Here is a 27,232-nt window from a genome sequence, read left to right on the forward strand (position 1 = left end):
GAGACCATCCTGGCTAACACGGTGAAACCCCGTCTCTATTAAGAAATACAAAAAACTAGCCGGGCGAGGTGGCGGGCGCCTGTAGTCCCAGCTACTCGGGAGGCTGAGACCAGAGAATGGCGTAAACCCAGGAGGCGGAGCTTGCAGTGAGCTGAGATCCGGCCACTGCACTCCAGCCTGGGGTGACAGAGCGACAGAGCGAGACTCCGTCTCAAAAAAAAAAAAAAAAAAGAATCCGTCTGGTGGGAAGTAGATGTGACTGAGGATGGTCGTATATTTCTACTTCCAGGTTTATTGTGCATTTTGAGTTGGTGTGTGTGCCATTAACCCATAATGACGTGTGGTTGTTGTTCTTTCCCCAGAATGTCGAGTGGTGAAGTCCACTTCTTACACCAAAATAGCTTCATCATCCCGCAGGAGCACCACCAAGAGCCCAGGACCGTCCAGGCGCAGCAAGTCCCCTGCCTCCACCAGCTCAGGTAAAGCAGCAGAGGAGATTTTGAAGAAATTGCCTTGTTCCTGACACAGGATGAGCAGAGGGTGTGCAAAGCCCAGAGTGTGAGGTTTTTAAGCGAGTGTAGGTTCCGGTTTATAATTTTAGAACATGTTAGAGCGGTTGAACAGATTTGCTGGAGTCTAGCATATTGGCTGCAAGAAAAAGCATTGAGCTTCAAAATATGTGCTTAGTGAAGATTCAGGAAACCCAGATTTGCCCACAAATAGAAGAACGTTACCATCTTGTATCATTTCTATCATCGAAGTTAATCTTTCAGATTCTGGAAGTCTCTGTTAAAGCATTTATCCTACCTGAGACTGGCCTATGACAAGTTTCCCATTTGTATTCGCTGAACCTTTGTTAAACACACTTTTGGCTCTCAGTTTCCTTTCATGTCTCTGAAGCTAAAGGTAGTGAGATTGAGAGGGTGGAGCAGGGATTGCTGCAATGACCTTGGCCTGAGCCTGCCTCTCAGTGGGTTCTAGTGCTGGTGTTGGAGAGGCTGTGCATGCACAAGATGAGCACCTCAACCCTACCTTCTCCTTTTTTGTTTTAAAACTGACATGAAGTCAGTTAGAAAGTTTCTTATTCATTTATCTCAGGTGAAGAGTCTGTATCATTATTAAAGGGAATTATTTATTAAATGACACAAATTGTTGATTGGGAATTATTAAATGATACAAATGTCAAAGTGATTGTTACCTGATTTTATGAAGACAAGAAGCTCTTACAAATGAGAATAAAGACCTCTGGGGCCTACTTGGAGGCGTTCTTTTACTCAACAGCATTGGCCAGGGGGAGTGTGAAAAGAGCTCTCAGCTGAGGCTGCCTAAGAAGGAACTTTCAATAGGGTGGATCATTATAGACCGTTACAGGTCATGGGCCAACTAGACCACCCAGCCCACCTTGATTCTCTAAGAGTCTCCTTCCCCTTGGAGTTTTACCAATTACTGCTATTCTCTAGACAGATCTCCAAAGACCACCTTCCCCTCTGACTCTCAGCCTAGGGTGGCATCGATGGGCTGCCAATGCCTCCTTCCCACAGCATGGCCTGCATCCTAGCCAGTCAGGAAATATGTTTCAGAGCACAGCTGGCACTTGAGATGCATCTTGTTTGCCTCTGTAGTTAAGGGTGAGCTGAGAACTCCTTCCTTAGTATGACACTGCTCATCTAAATAGGATGGAGCCCTAAGATGAGGCATTGCTAAAGGATGAGGCAGTAGACCCAAAGCTTAGAGTTCATGAGAGTCACTTGGGAACTTGGTGAAGTTTGTCATCCTGACCCCCCACACCCTGAGATTCTGAGTAAGGACCTAAACCTGTGTTTCAGCAAGTACTCCAGGTGATTAGGATCTGGTAGTCCATGGCCCACATTTTGAGAAACAGTAGGTAAAGGCAGTGGTTCTCAAACTAGCAGCATCACCATCACCTGAGCGCTTGTTAGAACTACAAAGCCTTGAGCCCCCTCTCCAGAACCACTGATTCAGAAACTCTGGAACTGGAGCCCAGCAATTTGGATTTTCCCAAGCCCTCCAGCTGATTCCAATGCACACTTTGAGAAGTAGTGGGTTATGGAAAACAGAAATAAAGTAAATGCAGAAAATCATTTGACTCTGGATAATCTGGAGGGAAAGATATGACTTGTTCATCTTTATTTACTGGCATGACAGAGATGACTTCCTTTCTACCTCCCTCTTTGCCTCCAAGTAACAATGTCCATCAGTGTTCTTGCAATCCAAGAGCAGACCTTTTAGATACCTTGATGTGTAGACCAAAAGAGCAATGAACAAAGGAGAGTACCATATGCCAACTTCCTTTTCTCCCTCCTTGCAATGGCCTGGCTTCAGAGAGTCAGTCACCTGGGAGAAGAGAGAATTTCTTTCTGACGATGATCCCTTCCCCAGGATATCGGGGAAAGTGTCTCTTCAAGAGAAATATCACCCACACATAGAGAAGAAGACCTCCACAAAATGACAGAGTGATCCTGGAATTGCTACATGGAAAACTCCCCTGGAAGAACGGAGCTTGTCCAACTGTCCAGGTTAATATTGAGCTCTGTGGAGGATGTTCAGTCTTAACTAAAGACCATTTCTCACTTTCTCTGATTAAATATGGGCTGTAGGGTCCGGTGTGGTGGCTCACACCTGTAATCCCAGTACTTTGGGAGGTTGATGGGGGTGGATCCCTTGAGGTCAGGAGTTCAAGACCAGCCTGGCCAATGTGGTGAAACCCCCGTCTCTACTGAAAGTACAAAAATAAGCCAGGCGTGGTGGCAGGCGCCTGTAATGCCAGCTACTCAGAGGCTGAAGCAGGAGAATCACTTGAACCCTGGGGGGCAGAGGTTGCAATGAGCAGAAATCACGCCACTACACTCCAGCCTGGGCGACAGAGTGAAACACTGTCTCAAAACAAAAATATAAATAAATAAATCAATAAATAAATCTGGGCTATAGGATGAACTCCCATGGAGCAATAAAGGAGAGCAAAATCATAAGCCTAGCCAGCATATTGCCCCCAAAATTTTGGCTACCTAATGCAATCATACAAGGATGTGAAAGAGAAGGAGAGCCTATATTAATGAAACCATATCAATACTATTAAAAATCATCAATATTAAAAAACAAAATTAGTTCTCCATCCAAACCAACTTTGACTTAAATTTTACTTAACCTTTCCTATCTTCTTCCTCTCAGTATATAAGATGAATAAAAAAAAAATGTGGGGCAGACACATCTAATAATGGGTGATTAGCCAAATTCTTATGTTTTTTATATTACAGATATTCTAAGAAAATCAATAGGCACTATAGCTTTTAATTTTTTATTGTCATTGTTTTTAGCAGCTTTGTTGTTAAGAGCTGTAGGTTGTTAGATATTTCTGGATTTAAGTTTCTTTCTTTTTTTCTTTCTTTCTTTCTTTCTTTCTTTCTTTCTTTCTTTTTCTTTCTTTTCTTTCTTTCTCTCTCTCTCTCTTTCTCCTTCCTTCCTTCCTTTCTTTCTTCTCCCTTTAAGTCAATAAAGATGGAGAATAGATCAGATTCTTGTGTACATGTTAAATAATGGACTGATGATTCTAATCTTAAAAAGATATTTATGCATATAGGCAATAATTTCATTTTATAATTAACTGGTAATGTAATTACTATTCAGCATTATAAGAATTTATATTCATTTCTGAAAAGTTAATTTTGGAAACTCAAGAAGAGAGGCAAATATATTAAATGTACTTGTATGTCACTGCCAACATTTGTAATTATTCCTTTTAGAAGTTTAAAATGGGTAGGACGCATTGCCTCAAAATCAATAGGTTGCTCCAAACAAGCATTTCCACATTCTATTTTTTCTTTGAAGTCCTTTTCAACTCTAGTTGACACCTGGTTGAACTGACCAGCACTAACTTGAAATTTGTGATAGGTAAGTCATACCTAGTATCATTTTCATAAAGAAAGTAGAGTCCAAATTCACTCTAAAATTAACACGTTCTTGAAGAATTAGCACTTCTAGGTGTCTTTAACTTCTAGGTCAAAATTAATTATGTAACACTAATCATATTTTGTTTAATGTGAGCTTTTTATGCATTTAAAATTTTCAACTTGCTGCATTTTGACGTGGAGGAGATAACATGCAACCATTTTCTGATTATGTAAGAGCTTATTATATGCACTGACTGTCTCTTGATTCTGACTTGCTACCAAGAGGGACTTGTTCCCACTTTCCTTTGGATGGTTCCAATTTAGAGAGTTTCACAGAGCAGTCGACTCCCAGTCACAAATGTGTGGATTGTGCCAGTGACCTCAGGACCACCTCCTTTCCCTGGAACCAGACCCAGGGGTTAAGGAGTTCGGCAGCTTTGCCAGTTCTCCTGGACGCAAGTGCAGCTGCTGGATGTCAGGGAAGCCCCTCTCTTGGGGCCCCTCCACTGCTCTGGCCCAGGTCTCCTGTCCCTACTCAACTAAGGCTTTTGGAACTAGTGGAAAGGCACGTTGAATTATCTCTATACGGCTTGCATCACATTTTCTTAAAATAGCCTGTTTAGTGTTTTTCATCGATCATATGGACTCAAACATGAATTTTACTTAAATACTCCATCAACATTGGTATTGCCCCAAACCCAACTACCACCGGACTTTTTAATGTTAAAGCATCTTTAGACCAGGTGTGGTGGCTCATGCCTATAATCCCAGCACTTTGGGAGGCCAAGGCAGGCTAGTGAAACCTGGTCTCTAAGAAAAAAAAAAATACAAAAATTAGCCTGGCATGATGGTTCCTGTGTTTCCTGTGGTCCCAGCTACTCAGGATGGCTTGACCCCGGGAGGCAGAGGTTGCAGTGAATTGAGACTGCACAACTGCACTCCAATGTGGAAGACAGAGTGAGACCTTGTCTCAAAAAAAAAAAAAAAAAAGTCTTTGTTTTCCCCTAAAACATTAACCTAAAGTTTATAATGATTTCTACTTCAGTGTTTAAATTTCTACTTCCAGTATTCAGTTTCCTATATTATACAGAAATTGCAGCATATTATAAAGTTAAGATCTATGCAATTTTCAGGCTATGCTGCTATGAATATAACATGGTTAACTTATATTTACCTGACACATTATAGTTTACATATGGCCTTTCTTTCTTCAATCTTTTTTGATCCTCCTATTAATTTCCTAACAGCAAGCAAGTAAGGCAAGTTATTATTATCTCTGTGGAAATAAGAACACAGTGGCAGGGCTGGGATAACTGCTTTGCTCTGAGTCCCAGAGTTCAGAATGGCACCTCGGGGCTGGCACCGGGGGCTTCTGGTGCTCTAGACACACAAGGCTGGCAGTCCTTGATACCTATTTCTTCACCTCCACTTACTAGAGTTTTGATCCAGAATAAAATTAAGCTAGTCCCTGGTTTGAGAGTGCAATTCACAGCATCACAACACCTTGCAACATAAGCCTAAGTATTAGTCCCTTGGCACCAGGGTTCCAGGAGGTGAATGATTTACCCCAAATTCCTGATGAATAGCGTTGCTGGACAGAAACCTCCCTTGTAAGTCAGCATTAGAACAAGAATGAGAATCCTCTGTAAATCCTCCCTTTGTCCCTTACCCAGTTCTCTTCGTAGCGCTAAAAGTGGTTCAAAGTGATTTATTAAAGTGTAAAGTTCATTTACACTTTCAGAACTATCAGTTACAGACCAACTAGTGTCAGGCATTTCCTAGGCACTAATGATGCCCCTATTCTCAAGAAGCGTAGGGATCGAGGCCTCACAGATAACATAATTCACATACCCATTGAATTATGATTAGTCTGCATAACAGAAAAGGCTGAAAGAAGGCAAACAGAGCTAGCAAAGAGAAACCAGAAGCCTTAATAACACATGAAAAGAATAAAGAGCCTCCAGATAAATTGCGTGCTGAGATGCTGGAGGATGAATCACTAAGAAATTGGAAAATGACTTCTAGCTGCTTCTTAAAGAAACAAGAATCTGTAAGGAGTAAAGAGTTTCATATGGGTTGACTCTTCATACATGTGTATATATTTGGAACACAGATCTAGTAAAATGTGTAAGTTAAAAGTAAACTTCTTTATTTTTATTTTTGAGACAGGGTCTTACTCTGTCACCCAGGCTGGAGTGCAGTGGCAAAAGTGAAATTCTTTTAAGCAATTTTTTTTTTATCTACATAAGGAAGTTATAACAAAATAACTCTAAAAATAAGAATAAAATATGCATTAATTTGGTTTTAATAAAGACTGATAAAATTTCACTTGGCTTTATATTGTTTTCTTAATCTTACAAGGAAACTGTGTTTATCTTGAAGTTTCATAGCTGCAGTTCTCCTTAAAACTTACAGATTTCAAAATTTTGATCTTTTCTTGGATTTGGGAAAGCTTTGGGGCCAGGCATGGTGGCTCATACCTTTAATCCCAACACTTTGGGAGGCCTAGGCAGGAGGATTGGTTGAGATCAGGAGTTTGAGACCAACGTAGGCAACATACGGAGACCTGTGTCTACAAGAAATTTAAAAACTAGCTGGGTGCAATGGTGCACACCTGTGGTCCCAGCTACTTGGGAGGCTGAGGTGGCATGATCTCTTGAGCGTAGGAGTTTGAGGCTGCAGTCAGCCATGATCACACCACTGCACTCCAGCTTGGATGCCAGAGCAAGACCCCATTCCGAAAAAAAAGAGAGAGAAGAAAAATGGCATATTTTGTTTGTTTTAGAGTTTTTATTTCCATTTAGATAGCCAACTTTTTATCATAGAATGATACCCTGTATTTAGAATCTCTGTCTGTGGAACCCATAGCAGACATCACTGAGGCCCAATGAGTGCCTCACACCTTTCAATTCCAATATGAGATAATGTATTTTCTTGCCCTTCAGAAGCTTATAGACTGGAGTAGAACCATTCATGGCAACAACCATTCATTCATTCAGTATGCATTGAGAATCTATAGTGGACCAGCAACGTTGGGTGCTGGAGATGCAAGGGCAAACATTTGAAAGAAGGAAAAGACAAATGGCTTAGTTCATGAACATCTACCATGACAAAGCACCATTCTGAACGCCCAGTCTTAAAACTTCTGTGTGACTCCAGAAATCCTAAAGTCTTTTTATTCATGCTATTTAAATTTTACTTTTTTACAGTTCTATAAAAATATTTTATGCAGCATATGCAGATAAGAATCAAAGCTGGGGAAGTGAAGAGAATTTTAATCAGCTCACTACTAGTCCAGTTTGTGAAATCCTTTTGATTTATATCAAACACCTTCAAAGGTAGATTGCCAGCTATTAATTTTTAGTTCAGTCTTTTCCTTTAGTGTAGGGAATTCAGCCTTATACAATGTATGGAGAATCTTTTTTGCTTTGGAGCTCCAAGGGAATTGTTGAGAACAAAATGCATCAAGAAAATCAAGAGGTTGGTGAGTCATCCCTTGTGTCTTTGGAATTTCTGGCTGCACGTAAGGCTCCTCCCTCCTTCCATTTCTTCTTTCTCTGCATCCACCAACTCTCCGTAGTGCTCACCCCAGCAGAACCTCCAAAGATACTCTTCAAAGCCTTGAACCATTATCTTGACTTACTGTCTACTTGAGGGCAGCAGCCTACATCAACTGCTTGTATAAATCTCTTACTGTTAATGCCCCATGTTAATTAAATATTTCCTGAGTATCTACTGTGTTCCAGACATGCATTAGGTCCCAAGGGTGCAAAGATGCTTAAACCACAGTCCTTGCCTTCAAGTTGCTTATATTATAGTTGGGAGAGAAACATATACAGCCATGTGTCCCTTAATGGTGGGGATGTCTTCCAAGAAATGTGTTATTAGGCAATTTAGCCATTGTGCAAACATCCTAGAGTGTGCATACACAAACCTAGATGGTGTAGCCTGCTACACATGGCTATGTGGTATGGCCTGTTGCTCCTGGGCTATAAATCTATACAGTATGTTATCGTGCTGAATATTCTAGCCGTTGTAACCAGTGATAAGCATTTGCACATCTAAACAGGTGTAAACGTAGAAAAGGTGCAGTGAAAATACAGTATTATAATCTTATGGAACCACCATCGGATCTATGGTCCATTGTTCACCAAAACATTGTTATGTGGTACTTGACTGTATACCACGTAACTGTAATAGTGTAATAAGTGCTGTGATGATCTAGAGGAAACAGGTTAGATCTCATTAATAGGGTCAGAGAGCTCTTCCAAGAGAAAAGGATCTATACATTTGAATGTAAAAAAGGGCCAGGAGGGCATTCCCGACCAATGTGAGCTAAGGCACAAAGACATGAAACTATATGGCATAGTTAGGGAATAGTTGCTTGTTCAATAAAAACGCAGGCTAGAATTCTAAGAAAGAGTTGGAAAGATAGTGGTAGCCCCATTGGTTGTGGTCCAATTGCACAGGGTCGTGGAAGTATATTTGTGCTATAGGTTGTAGGTATTATGAAGTGAAAGGGAATTTTTCACCACGCCATGAAAGATCGCAGTTGAGTTTTGGAAACAGTGGCACGGTGGTAGAAAAAATTGCTATGAAAGGCCAAGGGCCAGGAAGGCTCTATGAGGCCATTGTAGTCATCCTGAAATGAAATTGTCCAGACAGAACTGAAAGAGCATCGTTGGGAATGGGGGAGACCTCAAAGGGAAATGAAACCAGAAATTGAACTGGATGTGAGGCTAGAAGAAGAGAGAGGAATCAGAGATAGGAAGCAGGTTTGTTGAATGAGGAGAGGTAGGGACTGAGTTTCATTTTAGATATGTGGAGTGTGAGGTGATTTGGAAATGTTTGTAAGCAACTGGAAATAAAAAACTGTTCTAAGTCAGGAGATCTGAGCTAACGATATATATTTGGGAGACCCTGGTATATTGTAGTGATTTGAATAATAGAAATGTAAGGTACCTCCCTGCTGCCTCAAGAACAGATTTGTAAAGATGTAAATGGAACCATGGGGTAAGTCTGCATTTCTAAGAGCAATCGGCAGAAGCAGGGAAGAACAGTAAGAGTACAGAGACAGAAGTCAAAGGGGCAGAAAGTTTTGAGATGAAGGAAGGGGCAGTAATGCTTGATGCTGAGATGTCAGGTAGCATGAGAACTGAATGGGAATCATAGGATTCAGCAATGAGGACGCCACTGTGGCTTACAAAGGAATGGGTAATACCAGATGGCAGGGGGACCTGGTCTGGGAGTATCATTTTTGGGGGTCACCGTGGGTCCTCTCCCAGGCTGGCTCCAGGCTTTACTCTAGCGGGAGCTGTCCTGCAGCAATTGGTTGGTAGGGATCAGCCCCAGGACCACCATCCACCCTGACCCTTGGTGCTTGTGGTCCCTAGTTCCCCTGTCATAACCATAGCCTGTTCTTGAATCCCAGCTGATAGGGATCAGATCCAAAAATTGCCTAATTTTATATCACAGGACTCTAGTTGGTCTTTTTTCATTGTTTAATTAAATTTTTTTTCTTGTACCCCAAATCGTCACCAACTCTTTTCTCCCCACCCTGTCCACATTCAGTGGGTCACCATTCTCCCTGTGGTGATGCCATCACTAGCTGACATCCTCCCACTTTATCTTACATCTGCCCTGGGCACCAATGTCCAACCTGCTGCCATCACCTGTTGTCTGCCAAATAAAGTCTGGACTCATTCTCAAGTAGAGGACATTTTCCTTTCCAGTTATGTCTCCCTTTTCTTCTCTGGACCCATGCTCCATCCTAGAAACAAATTTAAATTGTCCCCAGCTTGGGCTTTTCCACCTCATCCCTTTATTCCTCTCACTTGGCCTTGCTAGAATGTCTTCCTCTGTTTCTTCAGCTGTCTGAAGCCCACTCACCCAGTCTGGCCCTGCAGACCTCTGCCACTTTCCCGGATCACCTCGCTGTCCAGGGTCTTCCCCAGCCCTGCAGTACTGCGGCAGCTGATTCACTGATGACACGTTGTACCACCTTGCTCAGTTGCAAGGTCTCTGAGAGCAGGGGTTCTTTGTGCATTCTGCAGTGACTGTGAGTTCATGGTAACTACTGGGTAAATGTGGACCACACAAATGAACTGAGAAATACTAGGAGCTGTTGCCTAAATTTCCTGAGGTTTGGAGCCTTTGGAAGTATTTATTTAAAAAATTAATTCACAGAGCCATGTCCTTGTCTCCCTCTCCTCTGTTCCTGGGGCCCCTCCTTCCCCTTATTCTCAGTAGATGGTTTCTTTGAATTGGACCCATTGTCTGAGTTCAAGAAGAGAAGACAGACATGGAGAAAATCAGAGTTCCACCTCGCCCATGAGGTGAGCACCCAGGAAGCTACAGTTAGGGAAAAAGTACATCATCTTCCCTCTGTTAGGTAGTTATCTCTTTTCTCTTGGTCTCAACTGATCCCCAATGTGCCCCCCCACCCCCTGCATTTTTTTTTTCTTCTCAATGTGGCAAGCAAGGAACAAAAGCTGAGAAAGAGATTTTAGGGAATGAACAGCCTACACCATGATTAGGGAGTAAAGGAGAGTCTAAGGCAGGAAGCCAGATCTCCCTGGCAGCATGCCTGAATCGCCACCCCCAAACCCAAGGACACACACATATATGCAAACACATTCTCTCCCCAAATCTTGACAAGTGCAGCACCAGAAATAAATGAGCCGCCTTAAGTGCTAAAAGAAGACAGGGAAACAGTAAGGTGGATTTCATGTCCAAAAAGTTGCACATCTTTTAATTAGATAGTCTCACTTGGAGATTTCTCTGACTTCAGAACCAATTTGAGATACTTACTAACATTTCAGCTTTCACTTGGTGTCTGAGACTTTTAGGAATGTAACTGCAAAAAGAAGGGTTAACCTACATATGCCTGGAAAGTCATTTAAAAGGACAATGAATTTGTAAATTAAGCCAAGTATTTCCAAATTCTAGAATGGTTAAAGTAACTTTGATATTTAATCATAAGCATCTAGAGGACAGGGAGCAATAAGAATCTAGCATGTATTAAGTGTACACTATGTGTGCTGATACGTTGATATCTAGAGCCCTGGACTCGTGGCTCCAGTTAGTGAACAAGAGTGGGTTCACCTGTCTGAAATGATGAAGGAAAAAGCGGATCTGCACACTTCCTGAGGAGTATTATTCAACGATGCGCTGTGACCAGTATATGCTGTTGGATCCCTGGCAGGCTTAGGTGACAGCTGAGTTGAAATAAAGGAGGGTCATGTACCGTCGAGAGGGATAGAAGTCAGCTCTGCAGTGAGATTTCTTCCACAGCTCTTTGGTGGCCAGTGATGTTCATTGGTCCTCATGGTATCAGTGAATGATCCATCCTGAAGTTGAGCACTTCTCATTCAAGGGTAACAAGCACAGCAAAGGAAGACATTTCCTATTTTTTAAAATAAGAAAAGGTGCCTATACAGATATAAGCAAAGGAGACCAGAACTGGGTAAAGGCAATGATTCTAATGAGTTCTTTACTAATTCAGAGTTTAGTGGATTCAGATTGAAATAATTAATTGTTCGGCTGTTTAACAACCATATTAGCTTAATTGTTCCCATTCAAGATAAAGAATTGTTTAATAAGGGCCTCTGAAAAATAATGCCATTTTAAGTTGAATTTTAATAAGTTCTATTAAATAAGAAACAAAGCCTTGTTATTGGCACTTAGAGACTTCTGGCATTACAGAGCAAAAACCAAGTGAACTCAGTACATGTGTCAAACTTATTTATGAAAGAAAATTATTTATCCCAGCAGTGATTCAACCAGAAGGTGTGTAATGCTTTCTGGATGTCAAGAACCATTTTAAGAAGTTGCTGATGCTCTTCTGCACGGCCAAGAGGAAGAGTCTGAACAGAGCTCTGACCCTAAGAATACAGGCTGTTCCCAATGTTCAGACAAGTTGTGTTCCAAAAACATTTGATTGTAAATGACTTGTCTGGCACTTGAGTTTCATTTTTCTAGAGATGGCCATGCAAATAGAAGCACTGAGCCCAGTGGTTTTATTAGGTTGGTGCAAAAGTAATTGCAGTTTTTGCTTTACTTTTAATGGCAAAAACTACTTTTACTATTGCAACAACCTTACCTAAAGGAGGCAGATCCAAGGGTCCCGGCGGTAGAGAGAGAAACCTAGACATCCTTAGCCCTACAGACGCGAGGAGGGTTCTGGACATGCCTTGAGGTGCCGGGACCGGCCACTCATAGGAAAAGTGCGAAGTTTTTTGAGTAAGACCTAAATGAAATCCAGTTTTAGCTCTGCCATCTTCCAGCTGTTTGTCTTTGGACAATTACGCCACTAAACCTGTTTCTTCATCTAAAACAGAAAACATTGTACCAACTTACATGGCAGAACTGGTGTCACCTAAGGTGCTTCCGTTCAAAGTGTCCAAACTCTCTGTGTTCTTGCAACCATGCTGCCTTTTGGCCTTAATCTTCTACAGCCAATCAATTACCAAGTTCTATAGTTTTTACCTCTTACATTTCTCTGGAATGTTTCCATTTACCGCCACCCCATGGCACTACCCTAGATCAGCCACGTCAGCATCTCTACCATAGGACCCTTAAATGTGCCCCACTCTCTCCTACCTTGACATTCTCCTTGCACCCAGTATTGTTTCCCTGTAATCCACTCTTGACAGGGCAAGAGCTCTGGAGAGCATTTTCAAATGCAAGCCTGATCTTGCGACTCCTGCTTAAAATCTTTTTTGTTTTTGTTTTTATTGTTTTGTTTTGTTTTGTTTTTGCTTCTCATTGCCCTTTGGATAAAAACCAAACTCCTTAACATGAAGTTTAAAGCCCTGCTCACTATGTGACCCCTGCCTCCATCTCATTCCTGAAACTCCTCCCCCTCCCACCGCACATACTTGCTGTACTAACTTATTTAAATCTCTTCAATGCACCACACTGGCCTCCTTTCTTGCATCCAGCCCTGAAACAGGGGATCCCTGGGCTGAGGACACTTTTCCTTCATTGTGCCCTTCCTGCTTCACCAGGCTAACTCCTGTATCCACTGCCCTCTATGAAGGGCATAGGCCAACTCTGACTCTGTTGGTTATTAGGATTCCAGTTGCAACACCCAATACTTCTGTTGATGGCTGTTGTGATACCTTGGCTCTTGTCTTCTTAGTTTAGAAGAATTTAAACAAGAGACATACAGCAAAGGAGATGCAGCAGAGAGTCATTCATTGCAAAAGAAAAAGAGTATTTTGAAAGTTAGATGCAGAATGAACAGTATACCCTGAGAGAGTTCAGGGTGAGCTGCTTGTAAGGGTGAGGCAGTGTTGATTATTGCTGGAGAAACCCCCTTTATGAGAGTCTTACATGATAATTCATAAGGAGATGGGAAGAGGTGTTGCTAGTAAGCATGTTCTGGGTGGTCCTCTGGGTGCACATGCGCTGTAGCTGTACGTGCATGTTCATATATCACGTGTCTCATTAGCATCTTAAATCTCCACCCAGGGGTGTGTTTTTCACTATAAATGAGCAAAGGGTCAGTTTGATGACAATTAAAATCAAAATGCACATGCTCTAGAGAAGGGACAGTCCCTCCTGAAGATAGCTTTGCTTACATGAGCTCAATTACAATGCGAATGCCAAGGCTTACTGTATTGGCTGTGAGGTCACCACCACTGCTGCATCCCAAGAGCATGGTCACTTCCTTGACTATCCTGCCTCACTTCCCCTCTCAAAATACTTTATTGTAATTACTAGCTTAGTTCTCTGATTTACCTGTAGGCTAAAGGGCTGACACAGTAAGGCAAGGTAGTAGTAAGAGTGCAGGTTTTGAACTGCCTAGGTTAGATTTTGCTCCATATTTGTTTGTCAAATGACTCATCATCTGTAAGCCTCAATTTCCTCACCTGTAAAATGGGTGGAAATGATACTGCCAATCTTACAGAGTTATTGTGTGAGTTAAATGATGTAATATACATACATGCTGATGCATATAGATGCATATATGTGCATATATAAAAGGTTTAAGTGCATTGACTGGTGCATAAAAATGCCTTCAATAAACTGAGATACACATATAATGGGTACTTACTAAATATGTACAGACTTTTATTGTTTTGTTTTGGTTTTTAAAGCAAAGTATTCCTGAGACTGTTTTCTTGTGAGTCCTTTGTCTCTCTTTCTTAATTTTCCATTAGCTGGGTAAGATCAGAGTCTCAAAGTAAAAAGTGTTAACACTGTGTTCGCTTCCCTATTTGCTCATTTTTTCTGCCAATCTATGTAGCCTTCAGGTATGACATAAAGATGTGCAGTAGAATGCGGGTGGGCAAAGAAAATATATTCACAAAATGTGTTCTCCAGCCAACCAGTAAGGCATCCCTTCCTTACTAGTTGTAGGCTCTGCTTCTGCCTTTGTCTTTAATCCTTGCCTATTTCTGAGCCCCTTCCTTAGAGGCTACCGGCTGAGGAAGTCTAATGTGATGAGGTCCGAGCGTGAAGTTCACTCAGCAAAGACAGGAGAGTGGCATGCAAGCAAATTAAAGCATTCTTAGCTTTCCAGTTCACTCTCTCTGCAAAAAAAAAAACAAAAAACAAACAAACAAACAAACAAACAAAAAAACATACATAACTTTTTAGGCTTCTATTTTTAGGAGTTGCCAAATACATTTCAAAAGCAAAACTACAAATTAATGCAGCATGGGGTATGTGACATTTTTTAAGGTCTTTGGAGGAGATGACAAAACAAGGAGCTTCCCACTTTCCAGGGTTGTAAGTTTTTGGGAAAACATCGAGTGCGAAAAATCAATAAACATCCTACCTTGCCACTGAATTGTGTAGGGTTTCCGGATTACCTGGTAGTCACCAGGCTTTAGAAGAGTTATTGTCATTTCGATTTTCAAATGAGTCACTGGATCTCTTGCCCCGAGGGCCACTTCATTATGATTCAGTGCAAAGTACTGACAGCACCGGGGCTTCCGGGAGGGAGTGGTGTCGGGGTGGGGGTTGCTGTTGGCAAGAGGCTTAATTGACACCTTTGATGTAGCCTAAGACAGAACCTGCACCTCCCACTGCTGCTTGGGAGACGTCAGCTTTACGCAGAAAAGGCATCTGCTGATGAATCCTGCATCTCATTCAGCCTGCTCTGGGAGCAGCCTTAGCCATCCTTAAACTCATCCAACCAATTCCCGTTTCCGCGGGTGCTTGGCTTAGTGCTGAGACGAGATTCTGCTCTTGGTATTCAGGTCCAACACTAAGACTGTGTCCATGTTAGAACTCATAGAAGGTAAGTGAAATGCATTGCTGCTCTCCCTTGTGGAAAGCGTTTATTTTGCACCCTCAAGAATCTATGTGTCTCCTGGTTAATTCTACTTCACTGACTGTGGGGCTGTAATGTTGTCATTTTTACAGGTAAAATAGAGGCGACCTGATACATCTTTATAAAACCATGTCTTTAAGTGTTTCATTCTGTTGTCAGAGATGATGTTACTTAGAGAAAAGAATTGCTTACTTGAGTTCTGTGGCTTTAGTTCAGTTTAGTGCAAATATGCATAAAACTCTTGAGAATTGGGTAGAATTCCAGTGATTTGAACTTGTTAGCAGTTTTTCTTTTCAAAGGCAGCAAAGAGAAACTGTGAGGAGTTTCTCAGCGTCTGTGGCCAGTGACTGTCCTGTTCAAGTCAGGTCCATCACAATCAGGCTGGGGGGATGGACAAGACAGAGGTGGATGCAGGACATTTTTCTAGAAGTGGGTTATTAATTATACAAATACAGTGATCTATTTATCAGGTCATTGGAATGTCACTGGTGATCTGTGCTTATATTTATTCCTGCTGGGTAGTACTAGGTAGCTAAACTGAAGAGTTAAGAATGAACCTCATTGAAAATGTCTCAGGACCATACATTCCTAAAGTCCCTGCTGGCACAGTTAAAGGCATCGTTAATACATTCATCAGGAAAGTTGTGAAAGGTACATCTTAAAAAATAATTCTGTAACCTACTGCTCTGTGAAACACAGGTTTGCAAAACTGTGACTCTCTGAAGGCTACTTCCCAAAGCTCTTCCTCAATGTACACATGGAAGGGTGTCTAGAGTTCTAGTACACAGCTCTCTATATAATTGTTTATTTCCTGGAGATGATTTGTCATGAAAATTATTTAACGTGCCATTTTTCTCTGTGTGTGATTCTTTGTATTTCTAGTTAATGGAACCCCTGGTAGTCAGCTCTCTACTCCGCGCTCAGGCAAGTCGCCAAGTCCATCACCCACCAGCCCAGGAAGCCTGCGGAAGCAGAGGGTAAGGAAATAAGCAAGCTGCTTGTTTCAGACTTGTCTCAGCCTCGGTGCAGAGTGGTACAGGTGCCAGCAAATCGTGCTGCTCGTCTCTAGGTGATATCTAAGCTAGAAGAGGAGGTGACCAATGGGGAGTTGCTTATTGCTGTGGTTTAGCTAGAACTCAGGGCTTTTAGCTTCTCTTTAACCTTGTCCAAATCTTAACTCAGAAGAATGCACCTTTGCTACTTCACTTTTACATACTTCTCTTTTTGTTCTGACTGCAAAGGCTTTATTAGCACTAGTTTATAAGCCTTCTTAGTTGTGATGAGTTTGATTAGATGTCACCATTAAGGGAAAGAAGAAGTGCTGTGAATGGAGGGGAGGGCCCTGGTGGAAAATTGCTTATGGTACAGATGGGGCCCCGGAGCAGCAGAGGGTCCATGAGGTAGGGGATGGGAACCTATGACACGTGCTTTTGTGGATGAAACCCACATTGAGCACCTTTTCATCACTACTTGCATTTATGGGCAATTTGGCTGAGCTTGGAGACCACAGTGAAAAAGTTACTGGAAACTGTTAGCTTCTCCATGCTAAGGAGGAGGGTGAGGGTTAGCGCTTCTTTCAGGTTGGAGAGACTACTGTTCTTATCCTGTCACAACCTGTACTGTTTGTCTTTTCCAGTAATACCAAGGCAAAAATAAAAGTAGTGGGAAGGAGGCAAAAGGGGAGGTACAATGCCAAAAACGGAAGGCCCTTTATGGTCCTAATCTCAGATGCAAGGTCGGGGGAATGTACGCTTCTGGGAGGTTTCATGATGGTGCTCACCTAACACTTTAATAAGCGAGGACTCCTTCCAGTCTACTGCACTCAAATGCTAGATTCTTGAGTTTGGTTTCTTTTAATATGTGTTTTAAAATAAAACTTCTGCCGGGCGTGGTGGCTCAAGCCTGTAATCCCAGCACTTTGGGAGGCCGAGACGGGCGGATCACGAGGTCAGGAGATCGAGACCATCCTGGCTAACACAGTGAAACCCCGTCTCTACTAAAAAAAATACAAAAAACTAGCCGGGCGATGTGGCGGGCGCCTGTAGTCCCAGCTACTCAGGAGGCTGAGGCAGGAGAATGGCGTGAACCCGGGAGGCGGAGCTTGCAGTGAGCTGAAATCCGGCCACTGCACTCCAGCCTGGGCGACAGAGCGAGACTCTGTCTCAAAAAAAAATAAAAATTAAAATTAAAAAAAAATAAAACTTCTGAGTTCCATAAAATTAGGTGTCATCCAGGATGGAAGGCCCTCTCTTCAAGATTTCTGCACAGGTTGTGTCTTTAGGCTGCCAGACGTCTAAGAGTGTGGGGCAGGGAGATTCATTTGGTCCCTAGCTCCTTTGGAGCCTGTTGCACCAAATATCAAGTTTGGTTATCTTTCGCCACTGATTCACCTGGCATCAGGTGGAGCTTGTTTTGAGTGTTTGATGAAGCCTGGGATCTGATGCCAGCTTGTCCACTAAATGGCCATGGTATCTTAGATAAGCCTGTTATCTTTTCTGGGTCTCCGTTGGAAACACAAAACAAAACAAGAAGGCTCTTTCCAGATAGAAAGTCCAATACTTCTGTTCTACTTCCATTTGAGTGTTTTCACTATGGTTTTTTCTTGGCCACAGTCTAATTTGGGATTTTAAGGTGTTGGAATCATTCGTGAAAAACTCAAAGAATTGGCCAAATTTATTTACTCTCCTAAAGGCCTGTCCTTGAGTGGAGGAAGAGCTGGTCAGTCATTCTTTTCTTGTAAACATCATGCAGTGAGGCATCAACCTATAGGGACCGCCATTAGATACAGAGCAGGAAGGGCCCTCTTTCTGAGAACATTCTCTCTCTTAGAGTGTGTGCTTTCTAGAGGACACCTAGCATAGAAATCCCTCTTTATACTTTGAGCTAATTGAACTCAGATTAAGGATTTATTGGTGTCATTTATGCTTAGTTGTTGAGATTAAGAGTGATTGGGAATTCCCACTGCTGATGGGAGCTTCTCTCCCTGCTCGTTTATTGAGGAGACCTCCATCGTAGGGATGTAAAGCTATGCTCAGATGTCCCTTTCTTGGCGGAATGGGGCTAGAATTCGCTTCTTCTGCTTTCTGTATTTCCACTTTAGTATGATTTTGTCCAATTGAGGCAGAAAATTTCCATTCAGCTCTGTGGCTATTGGCTTATATAATTAACATTTCCTGTACTTGGGGAATGATTATAAGATATGGCTGTCTTATAGATTCTTCATTTTACCATTTAAATGATCAGTGCAAACACCATACTTGAGAGAAAAAAAAATCCCATTTGTTTTAGGAGGACAAAGGGTTTACACCATCTGAAAACACTTATTGAGCACATGTTGTGCGGCAGGGCACTGGATATATTCTAAGATGGTTCCATATCCAGGCTTTTGAATTTGGGCCATAAATGAACGTCCGCATCCATGTGCTGTGTCAGTGTATGAAGGCATTCCCAGCTGCTTTAGCCAGAGGAGCTTTCATCTTAGCATGTAGGCAACTGCATCAAATAATCCCTCCCAGTTAAAATGGGCCTAGAAGATCCCTAAAAACTAATCCTGTTTCAAATTTGGTTAATGGTCTTCTCAAATGGTTGGCTATACTCCTATGCAGGAAATACTGACATAAGTGAAAGATGGCATGTGCTAAAAGAAGACACTTCAAAGAATAAATTAACTCTTTTTACTGCAGATTGGAAAACAGTAGCTACTTCTATTTTTTCCTTCTGTGTTGCCTAGCAACATAGCCAAGAAAATGAGTTGACTACCCTCACCCCAACACACACACACACACACACACACACACATGCACGCGCACACACCTTGCCCCCATTTTAAAAATACAGGAACATAAGGTGTTTTTTCAGAAGGAAGGTTGAGACATTTGACTGGTTTCTTTACAAATAAGAAAATCTAGTTTTTACTTATATTAGTTACAAAATTTAATTACCTTTTTTTCTTCTGTTAAAATCACATTTTTATGTTACCTCTCTTGACATTTTGGAATAGTCTTATACAATGAAAAACCTGCATGCCAGACATTTCTCTTCATAAGCATATTCGTGGCAATGTACCAAGTAACCTATTTTTCCGAAGCAGAGTTATTTAAGATGCTGTCTACAGGCGTTTGACTGGTCACAGAAGCAGAGCCTGGAGACTCTTTTCCCACTCATGAACTTTTTTTGGTCCCATTTCTTAATCCATCAGGAAGAAATGTGTTGTGTTATGTAGGCTGAATGAATCTCCCCATTATACTCCCACATCACTGACTTTTGTAGATTATCTGATCAGTCAGATGATGTGAGGAGTGGGTGGTACAAAACAGGAGAAAAGCCAACTCTAGACGCTCTCTGCAGATCTGAGCGGGTTGCCTGGCTACCAATCGAGATCTAGTAGCAGGAAGGGGAGGGAGGAAAAGAGAGAGGAGGTGATGAGTGAGTGGTCTGTTGGAGAACAGGGAAAGAACATTGGGAAGGGATTTGGGGTGAGGTGGGTTAATTTTGCACTCTTTCTGTCGTCCATACATAATATTTTGAGAAAGCAATGCTTTCTTGGGTTTTATGCTACATGCAACTACAACATTTGAGTTGCTGCTCTGGGACCAGAATTTGCTGAATGCCATCTGAGCCTCCTTATAAATTATTTTATCTTGAGGTAAGCATGTTCCTTTTCTACCAAGAATGGGAAGGAAATGGTCAAGGAAGAATTGCCTAGTCACACAGTAGTGGAGGTGACCTTCACAGACCTCAGGGGCTATGCAACTCAACAGGCATCAAGGAAGGTGAAAGATTATGAATAGACCAAGAGGCATTTTCTTGCTAATAAGGTGAAACCAGCACCATTTTGTTTATTTAGACGGTTTCTCTATTATTATCTTTCCTCCTACTCCAAGTTGGTGACTTGAAAAGGTCAATAATATTAGAAACCGGGGATGCCCATTCAGTGTTGCTCCCACGAGAGCCACAGGGCACCCAAGAAAGTTGAGTAAACAAATCTATACCGCCCTTCATCTTGCAGGACCTGTACCGCCCCCTCTCTTCGGATGACTTGGATTCAGTAGGAGACTCAGTGTAAAAGAAACAATGGAGCAATGTATATGGTTTGTGATTGGGTGAAGGTTTCACATTTCCTAAGCAAAAGTCTAACAGCAAAATACACAAAAGAGTTTTGCATACCTTGAAATGGTAAAAGACCAAATCATACGAAAGTAAATATGTAGGCATTTTATATTCATGATGTTCAACCTTGAAATTGAGAGATTTTAAAAAATATCTCCCACATTGATTTGATTGGGGAGAATCTGAACACAAAATGCTGAGATTTTTGTGCAGCGCCTGGCTCTAGATGAATTTCATTTACGGACCCAATATTGAGTACAAGAACACACTAATCGTGTGGCAATATAGAGCCAGAATTTCTGTAGATGGAGTTTTCTTCTTAATTATAAGTAGGCATAGAGATATAATTTTTCTGTACTTTCTGCAAAGCATATTAAAATGGCACTAGTAGGCATATTTTTTCTTAAGGTTATGTTGTTTTTTAAAATTTGAATTGCTGGTTTTTAGAGGTATTTTTATTGCAAAATAATAAAAATGCTTGGGTAGATTTTTTTCTCCCTAGACAGTAGAAAAAGCTACTTATTGTTTTGTGGGTTAGTATATTTGAGAGAAAAAGAAAAATTGTGACAAGGACACATCTCATAAAGACTCTAAAATTAGGCGTTAGGAACTTTCCTTGTTTTTGTTGTCAAGTAAATTTTATTTTTTAAAGTTATTTTAGTAGAAACAGTATAAATTAAGCTTAAGCTATATGCCAACATGAAGAACTTGGCCAATGGCATTGCTATAGATTGTATAATTTTTTCTTACAATCATATACATAATTTTTTAAATGTGTAAAAACTAAAGCTGGGAATTTTTTTTTTTTCATACAGACCTAAAAAAAATTGTATCTGGACTTTTTCCAGGAAATCCATTTGAAAAGCAAGATTCACTTAAATGGTGCTGTATAAATCAGGCCTAGAGTATCCAAATCTCCACTCTGAAAAATTCTCAATCTTGCTGGTGTTTTGGAAATTTTCATATGCAAAACTCCTTTTGTGTTAAACCAATTAAGTCTATGATTATAACCCATTGTTAAACATTAACCTACTAATTCTGCTCTTCTAGTCCTCTATTTTTAAAAAATTATAGTCAGCTTTGCTTAAACATAAAATAATTATTTTAAGTCTGAATGTTAAAAATTAATTTAATATGTATAGTCTATTGTATTTAAGCCATATCCTAGTGGTCATTTACTTTTACTAGTTCAAACACTAACAATTTAAGACTTGTGAAGCATGGTTTTGATATTCTCCACGCTTGACATATCTCAGTAGGTGACAAATTAAAAATGTTTGATGCCATTTCGAGGCTTTTACATGATTGTTTTTCAAATTTTACTTGAAAACAATTTTCAAATGTTTGATTCAAGATGGAGAGAAATTCAGTTGTCACGCACTGTTTTAAATGTTATTGATTTATCTCCCTGATAAATTGTTCAACTAGCAAATTTTACCATCTGGTTTATAGTTACATATGTTACCATCTCACTTTACAAGTGAATAAAATATTCCAACCAAAAGAAGAAGAAGAAGAAAAAACATCCAGGCAATCTAACAGCATTTGAAAACTTAGCCCTATAATGATTAGTGCCTCATTATGCTGTCTGTTGGAGAGAAAGACATTTCTCTGGCAGGTTATTCAAGAGCTGCAAACTGAACCATTCCATCTTGAAAGAACAGTTCATAATAATACCTGTTCCAGGCTTCAGGTTTTAAAACTGTTTCCAATAGAAATGACCAGAGACTCCTGCTGAGATCAAAGGCTGCTTTGTTTTAGCTGAAACAGTAAACATCTGTGAGGTTGCCTATGCTGGTGTCTGTTTTAGTTATGTCTTTGTAAAACGCATTACTTAATACAGTTGAGTCCATAAAAGATTAGTATGTATTTGTCTAAATTGCCAAAAATGCAAAGAAAGCAGTGGAACAGTTACTTTAAATCTGGTGGGGTCAGATGGTTGAGAACAAAAATAAATTCCAATAATTTTAACTTCCCTGCACTGTCAATCTTATGGACAACTACTTCTAGAAAGGTCCAATAAATGCTATTTGTTCTAAGTGGTAGATATTGCCAATTGATATAGAACCCATGGCTTTGTTTAGACAGGGCAAAAAGAAATTGAACTTGTACTAATTGCCGATAGATATCATGGCCAACTTTCCATTCGAGCAGTTCCAAGGGAAGTGCTTTCCACAGCATTTAATCTCTTGAACATATGACTTCTATTAAAGGACTGTTCAGGGGCTATATATATCATTTACTTTTTGAAAGTAAAGTCCCTCAGAGATTGAAACAGCACACCATTTATAGTCTTTGAGATCTCTTTTTTATGCAAAACATAATTCTATTAAACTAAAGCAGAAATAAAAAATTCTTAGCAACAAACCAGAAGTTTTCAGTTCATTGGTGGAACAGAATTGGTGATTTATAGGCGCTTATGATTGACTTACTTATAGAATTCTTTATAAAAAAATTCGGCAATGAATTTTTAAATTGTTCTACTGAACAGGGAGCACTTCAGCAATAGCCATGCAGTTTTGTCCTAATGATAATCCTAAATGTGCTCTGAAGACTTCGTGCTGTAGTTCAAAGTTCGATACTTTTTCACTTGCTCTTACTTCTTTCTTAGACGTAGACATTGTAGAAAAAGGTATTAGGAATATTTCCCTGCTTTCAGCATTTTAGAAGTGCAAAACTGAAAAATATATAAAGTGTGAAGTTCAGTGTGAACTCAAAAGACTATAGTTCTGAAAGCCACATGGTGTGTTTTGTCTTATTTAATCATCTAGGCAGGGGGAAAAATCTACACTGTTTCCGTACTGCCATAGAATTTTAAGAAGTGTCAGGTTCTCTCATTTGTGTACATCCCTGTGCACATATATTGGCTCATCTAAATATTAAGAATCCAAAAAACATTTTCTAAAACCGTTTGAACCAGCACTAACGTACTATATATGTACCCTACATAACCAGCTGTGGAATTTCCAACACATGCCCTGAAGATCTGTACATGATTGGACTCTTTCTTTCTTTCTTTCTTTCTTTCTTTCTTTCTTTCTTTCTTTCTTTCTTTCTTTCTTTCTTTCTTTCTTTCTTTCTTTCTTTCCTTTTTAAACTTAAAAACAATGAAGTGTGCAAGTCAGATTTCTTAATGGAAGTAAATGAAGATATAGAATAATATTCCTGAAAATTCCACATATTTTAATTCTTGGACTGCTAAATTTTTCATATGTGGCCATATATCTATACAGGTGTTTGGGTGTTTATGTAAATTTGCCAGGCTTGGTGTGTATGTGGGTATGCTTCTGTAAGTATCTGTGTATGTGTATAAACCATCAATAGTAAAGTATAGTATTTGGGATACAGCCTTATAAGTGACTGGCTCTTGTGGAATTATATATAAAATCTTCATGTCATAAAGTGTTACTCTGTGACATACTAGTTGGGACATGTTTAAGTTAAAAAACAGTTTGCTCAACTAGTACGGCAAATGGTTCCAAATATTCAGATGTACTGATTTATCAAAAAAATTGAAATTCAGCCAAATCCAACACTGTGTTAACTATTAAATGTAAGTAACATTAATGTTTATATTGATTTATCTTTGTGTTCAATTATTAACAAGATTGAATACTATGACTGACTTTTTTTTATTGTGTGTTTATGGATGACTTGTAGTGATTGTCAGTCACTATACACTAAAAAAATGAAACCCTGATACAGTTGCAGATTGTCAAGTATAATGTTGGAACATAAATAGAAGAGAATCCAGAGTATATTTGATATGAAGTAAGTTTAATAACAAAGCCAGATAACCTGTAAGGCGATCCTGTATGTTCTTTCAAAACTCTAACCTGTTGACAAATTATGAATATACTTGCTGTATGTGTGTATATATCTACATAAATATATACACACTTGAAAATGTTAATTGGATGAATTTACTATATATGCATACATTTGCTCATTTATGCATATTTGCATTAGCCTTGCTAGCATCGCTATTTGTGCATGTTAGTGATAACTGTCTTTGATTGAAATATCCCACAGAAGCATAGTGTGAAAATTAGAGATATATTGAATTCAATATACCAATTGCCTGATATAGTGTGTTGTACTGTCAGTTGAAAAATATTTGTAATTTTGTGCCTGTTACGCATGTGGAAAAAAGAGGAAATCAGAGGTCCTCACTATAATTTTTAAGGGTGCATGACATATGATGTCTTTAAAATACGGTTCATTTTAGTAAAGATGATGGATAAATTCCAAGATAGTATAAATGATGCATGTAATACATGAATGTTTGTATTATATATGGCCACAAAATGTTTTTGAAGCCAGGGTAGTAGATATCTAAAGGTTATAGGCAAAGAAGTATGAAAGTTAACTTTCTTGTGATGTGTTTTTGAGGAGTTGATACTCATCAGTAAGCAAGGAATTGAGTTTATTTTTTCTAAGAACTCTTTACTTTGAAATATATTATGAATGTTGTAAATTTGGATAACATTTTTATAAAGAAGTTAGATACTTTCTGCTCACAGTTTCAGTTGATTGGATGTGTATTCTCTTAAAAAAAGCATTTGGTGTTAAAACATTTGACACAGCAATATATTTTTTAAATCCATCAACTGAGGCCATCAGCAGAGCTTTATAAAGCGAAGCATTGACAAAATGTTTCATTGAACTACCCAATTTTGAAAGTTCAATTACTTTGTGCTGTGGTTTCATTGCAAAATGTTGTACCTTGTGTTTCACACTGGACCATGTTATTCCTCTTGAAGTTAACTTTGTGACACTTACCACCTTAGAATAACTATATAATAAACAGGAAAAACTGCCTATGTTGTTCAGTGAGTTTCTTTCAAAAAACTTGATAAGTAGACGCTGCAATTGAAATGACCATGTGTGGGGTAAGGGTGACCTTCACAATCACGTGTATGGCATTCTTCTGTTGTAATTAGCATCAACAAGTGATATTTGAGAGACTACAGAATGGTACCACATAGCATCTGAAGTGTAAAATACTGACAGTAATAACAAAATAAGATTATCTGATGAAGAATTCTGTTTCAGGTAGTTGCATTAAAATCAGGACTCTACCTTCCTTTCAGGGTTGCCTTAAAGGATGAATTTGTCAGACATATTGATAACTCATTGAAAAGAAGAAATTAACATGCATTTTTAAAACCACTAGTGGTCTGCTAGGCTTGAAGGCATTTTTCCCAAGGTGATCTAACTTGCGGGGAAAAAAATGTGCATGTGTATGTGAGCATGTCTGTGTGTGTATTTATACAAGCTATTTCTTTTAAAATCACTGGATAAATATATGGTTTTAAAAATAAAGTTAATTAAAATAATGATAGTAAAATACTTGACTCTCTAATTCAGAACAAAAATCATACTATGTTTCATTTATAAAAGGAAGATAGAAAAGGATGTTAAAGAGGATAGGAAATTCTGCTGACCGAGCTAGAAAAAAATATATATATATTTTTGAGACAGAGTCTTGCTCTGTCACCGAAGCTGGAGTGCAGTGGTGTGATCTTGGCTCACTGCAACCTCCGCCTTCTGGGTTCAAGTGGTTCTTGTGCCTCAGACTCCTGAGTAGCTAGAATTACAGGTGTGTACCACCACGCGCAGCTAATTTTTGTATTTTTAGTAGAGACACGGTTTCACCATGTTGGCCAGGCTGCTCTTGAACTCCTGACCTCAAGTGGTCCTCCCACCTTAGCTTCCCAAAGTGCTGGGATTACAGGTGTGAGCCACTGCGCCCAGATGAAAAAAATATTTAATATTATAATTACAATATAAGTTCCAAATTCTGGTTTTAAATCTAACATTTTCACTAGTTTTACTTTAATCTTCAAATTACATTTGCTTTAATTGGTTCTCTGTATTATTTCCTTGATGAATGTCCACAGCAATGATCACAGCAAAATGTAATCAGTGTCTGTAGCAATAATCATTGGAAGGAATGTTTCCAAATTTATAAATATTTCAAATTGTAGTTACAGTTTCTTAATATAACCAGAGTTTAGCATAAAATGTAGCAGGTGCCTAGAAGAGTGGTGAGCTCCCTTCATTACAGGTTGGGAATCCCATTTGAGGAGTAAATCATGGAGGGAATTATTCTATCCAGAGGAAATACAGTGGATGTCTTCCTGGGCTGCTTCCAAACTAAGATTTCATGAAGGGTGTAACTCATGAGAGGAGGCATGTGGCTACCAAATGGCACAGTCTCCTTGGGACAAATGGTTCAGATTATCAATTTATAGATCTTGGCTTATATGAGTATAGTGAATGGACAATTGAGGCCAGAAAAACTACCCAATACAATACAACAAACAGTATAGATCTAGTTGTAACTAAATGCATTTGTCTTTGAAATCTTGGCTCGCATGGTTTCACTAACATAGCCATAACACCGTTGTTTCCATTTGCATTTTCGCCTCCTTTCGGTAAACCAACTTCATGAGTAACAGTTCTCTAGTCTTTTGAAAAATTTATCCAAATCTTTATGATAAAGTTTTACATTTTTCAGTATTCATTCTTACTTATGCTCATGCTTATCTGTGCCATAAACTTTATTTAGGCTGCACGTACTACTATGAAGAGTGCAGACAAAGGAATTGGGAAAAAGCAGTTCCTTTGTGCCTTGTTTCAAATAGTGGAGCCTTATTAGTAATTGCAGAGTGATGCCTTCAACTTACTGTTCTATACCCACTTGGGAAATAAATAAATGTATGGCTTTTCTATATCATATAGAATCCTGTGAGTTTCAAGCTCTCTTCACCACGATTATTATTTAATTTTGTTAGAGGTCCTCTTTAGAGCTTCTGTGCATCTAAAGTCAAGATCACCAAGACAACTGTTTGAGTGTGTTAAAAATGTATTGCTTGTGTGTCCTTTATAAGATTGATTCAGAAATCATATGCCAGTGATTACTTGA

At 39.7% G+C, this 27,232-nt stretch overlaps 1 protein-coding gene across 6 annotated transcripts in view; it reads left to right on the plus strand.

The window, feature by feature from the left end:
• Positions 1–27,232, plus strand: part of LOC105486024 (doublecortin like kinase 1) — a 351,355-nt gene that overhangs the window by 248,825 nt on the left and 75,298 nt on the right. For 3 of the 6 annotated variants that reach the window (XM_011748660.2, XM_011748661.2, XM_011748659.3), the window contains exons 5-6: positions 363–479; positions 16,075–16,169. In XM_011748660.2, the coding sequence (XP_011746962.1) occupies positions 363–479; positions 16,075–16,169 (212 nt within the window). Of the gene's footprint in view, positions 1–362; positions 480–14,933; positions 15,160–16,074; positions 16,170–20,200; positions 25,122–27,232 lie in introns of those variants that run through there. The other 3 variants (XM_011748664.3, XM_011748663.2, XM_011748662.2) reach the window with 3 other exon arrangements.

The sequence above is a fragment of the Macaca nemestrina genome, chromosome 16 (genome assembly GCF_043159975.1).
Source record: "Macaca nemestrina isolate mMacNem1 chromosome 16, mMacNem.hap1, whole genome shotgun sequence".
Lineage (NCBI taxonomy): Eukaryota > Metazoa > Chordata > Mammalia > Primates > Cercopithecidae > Macaca > Macaca nemestrina.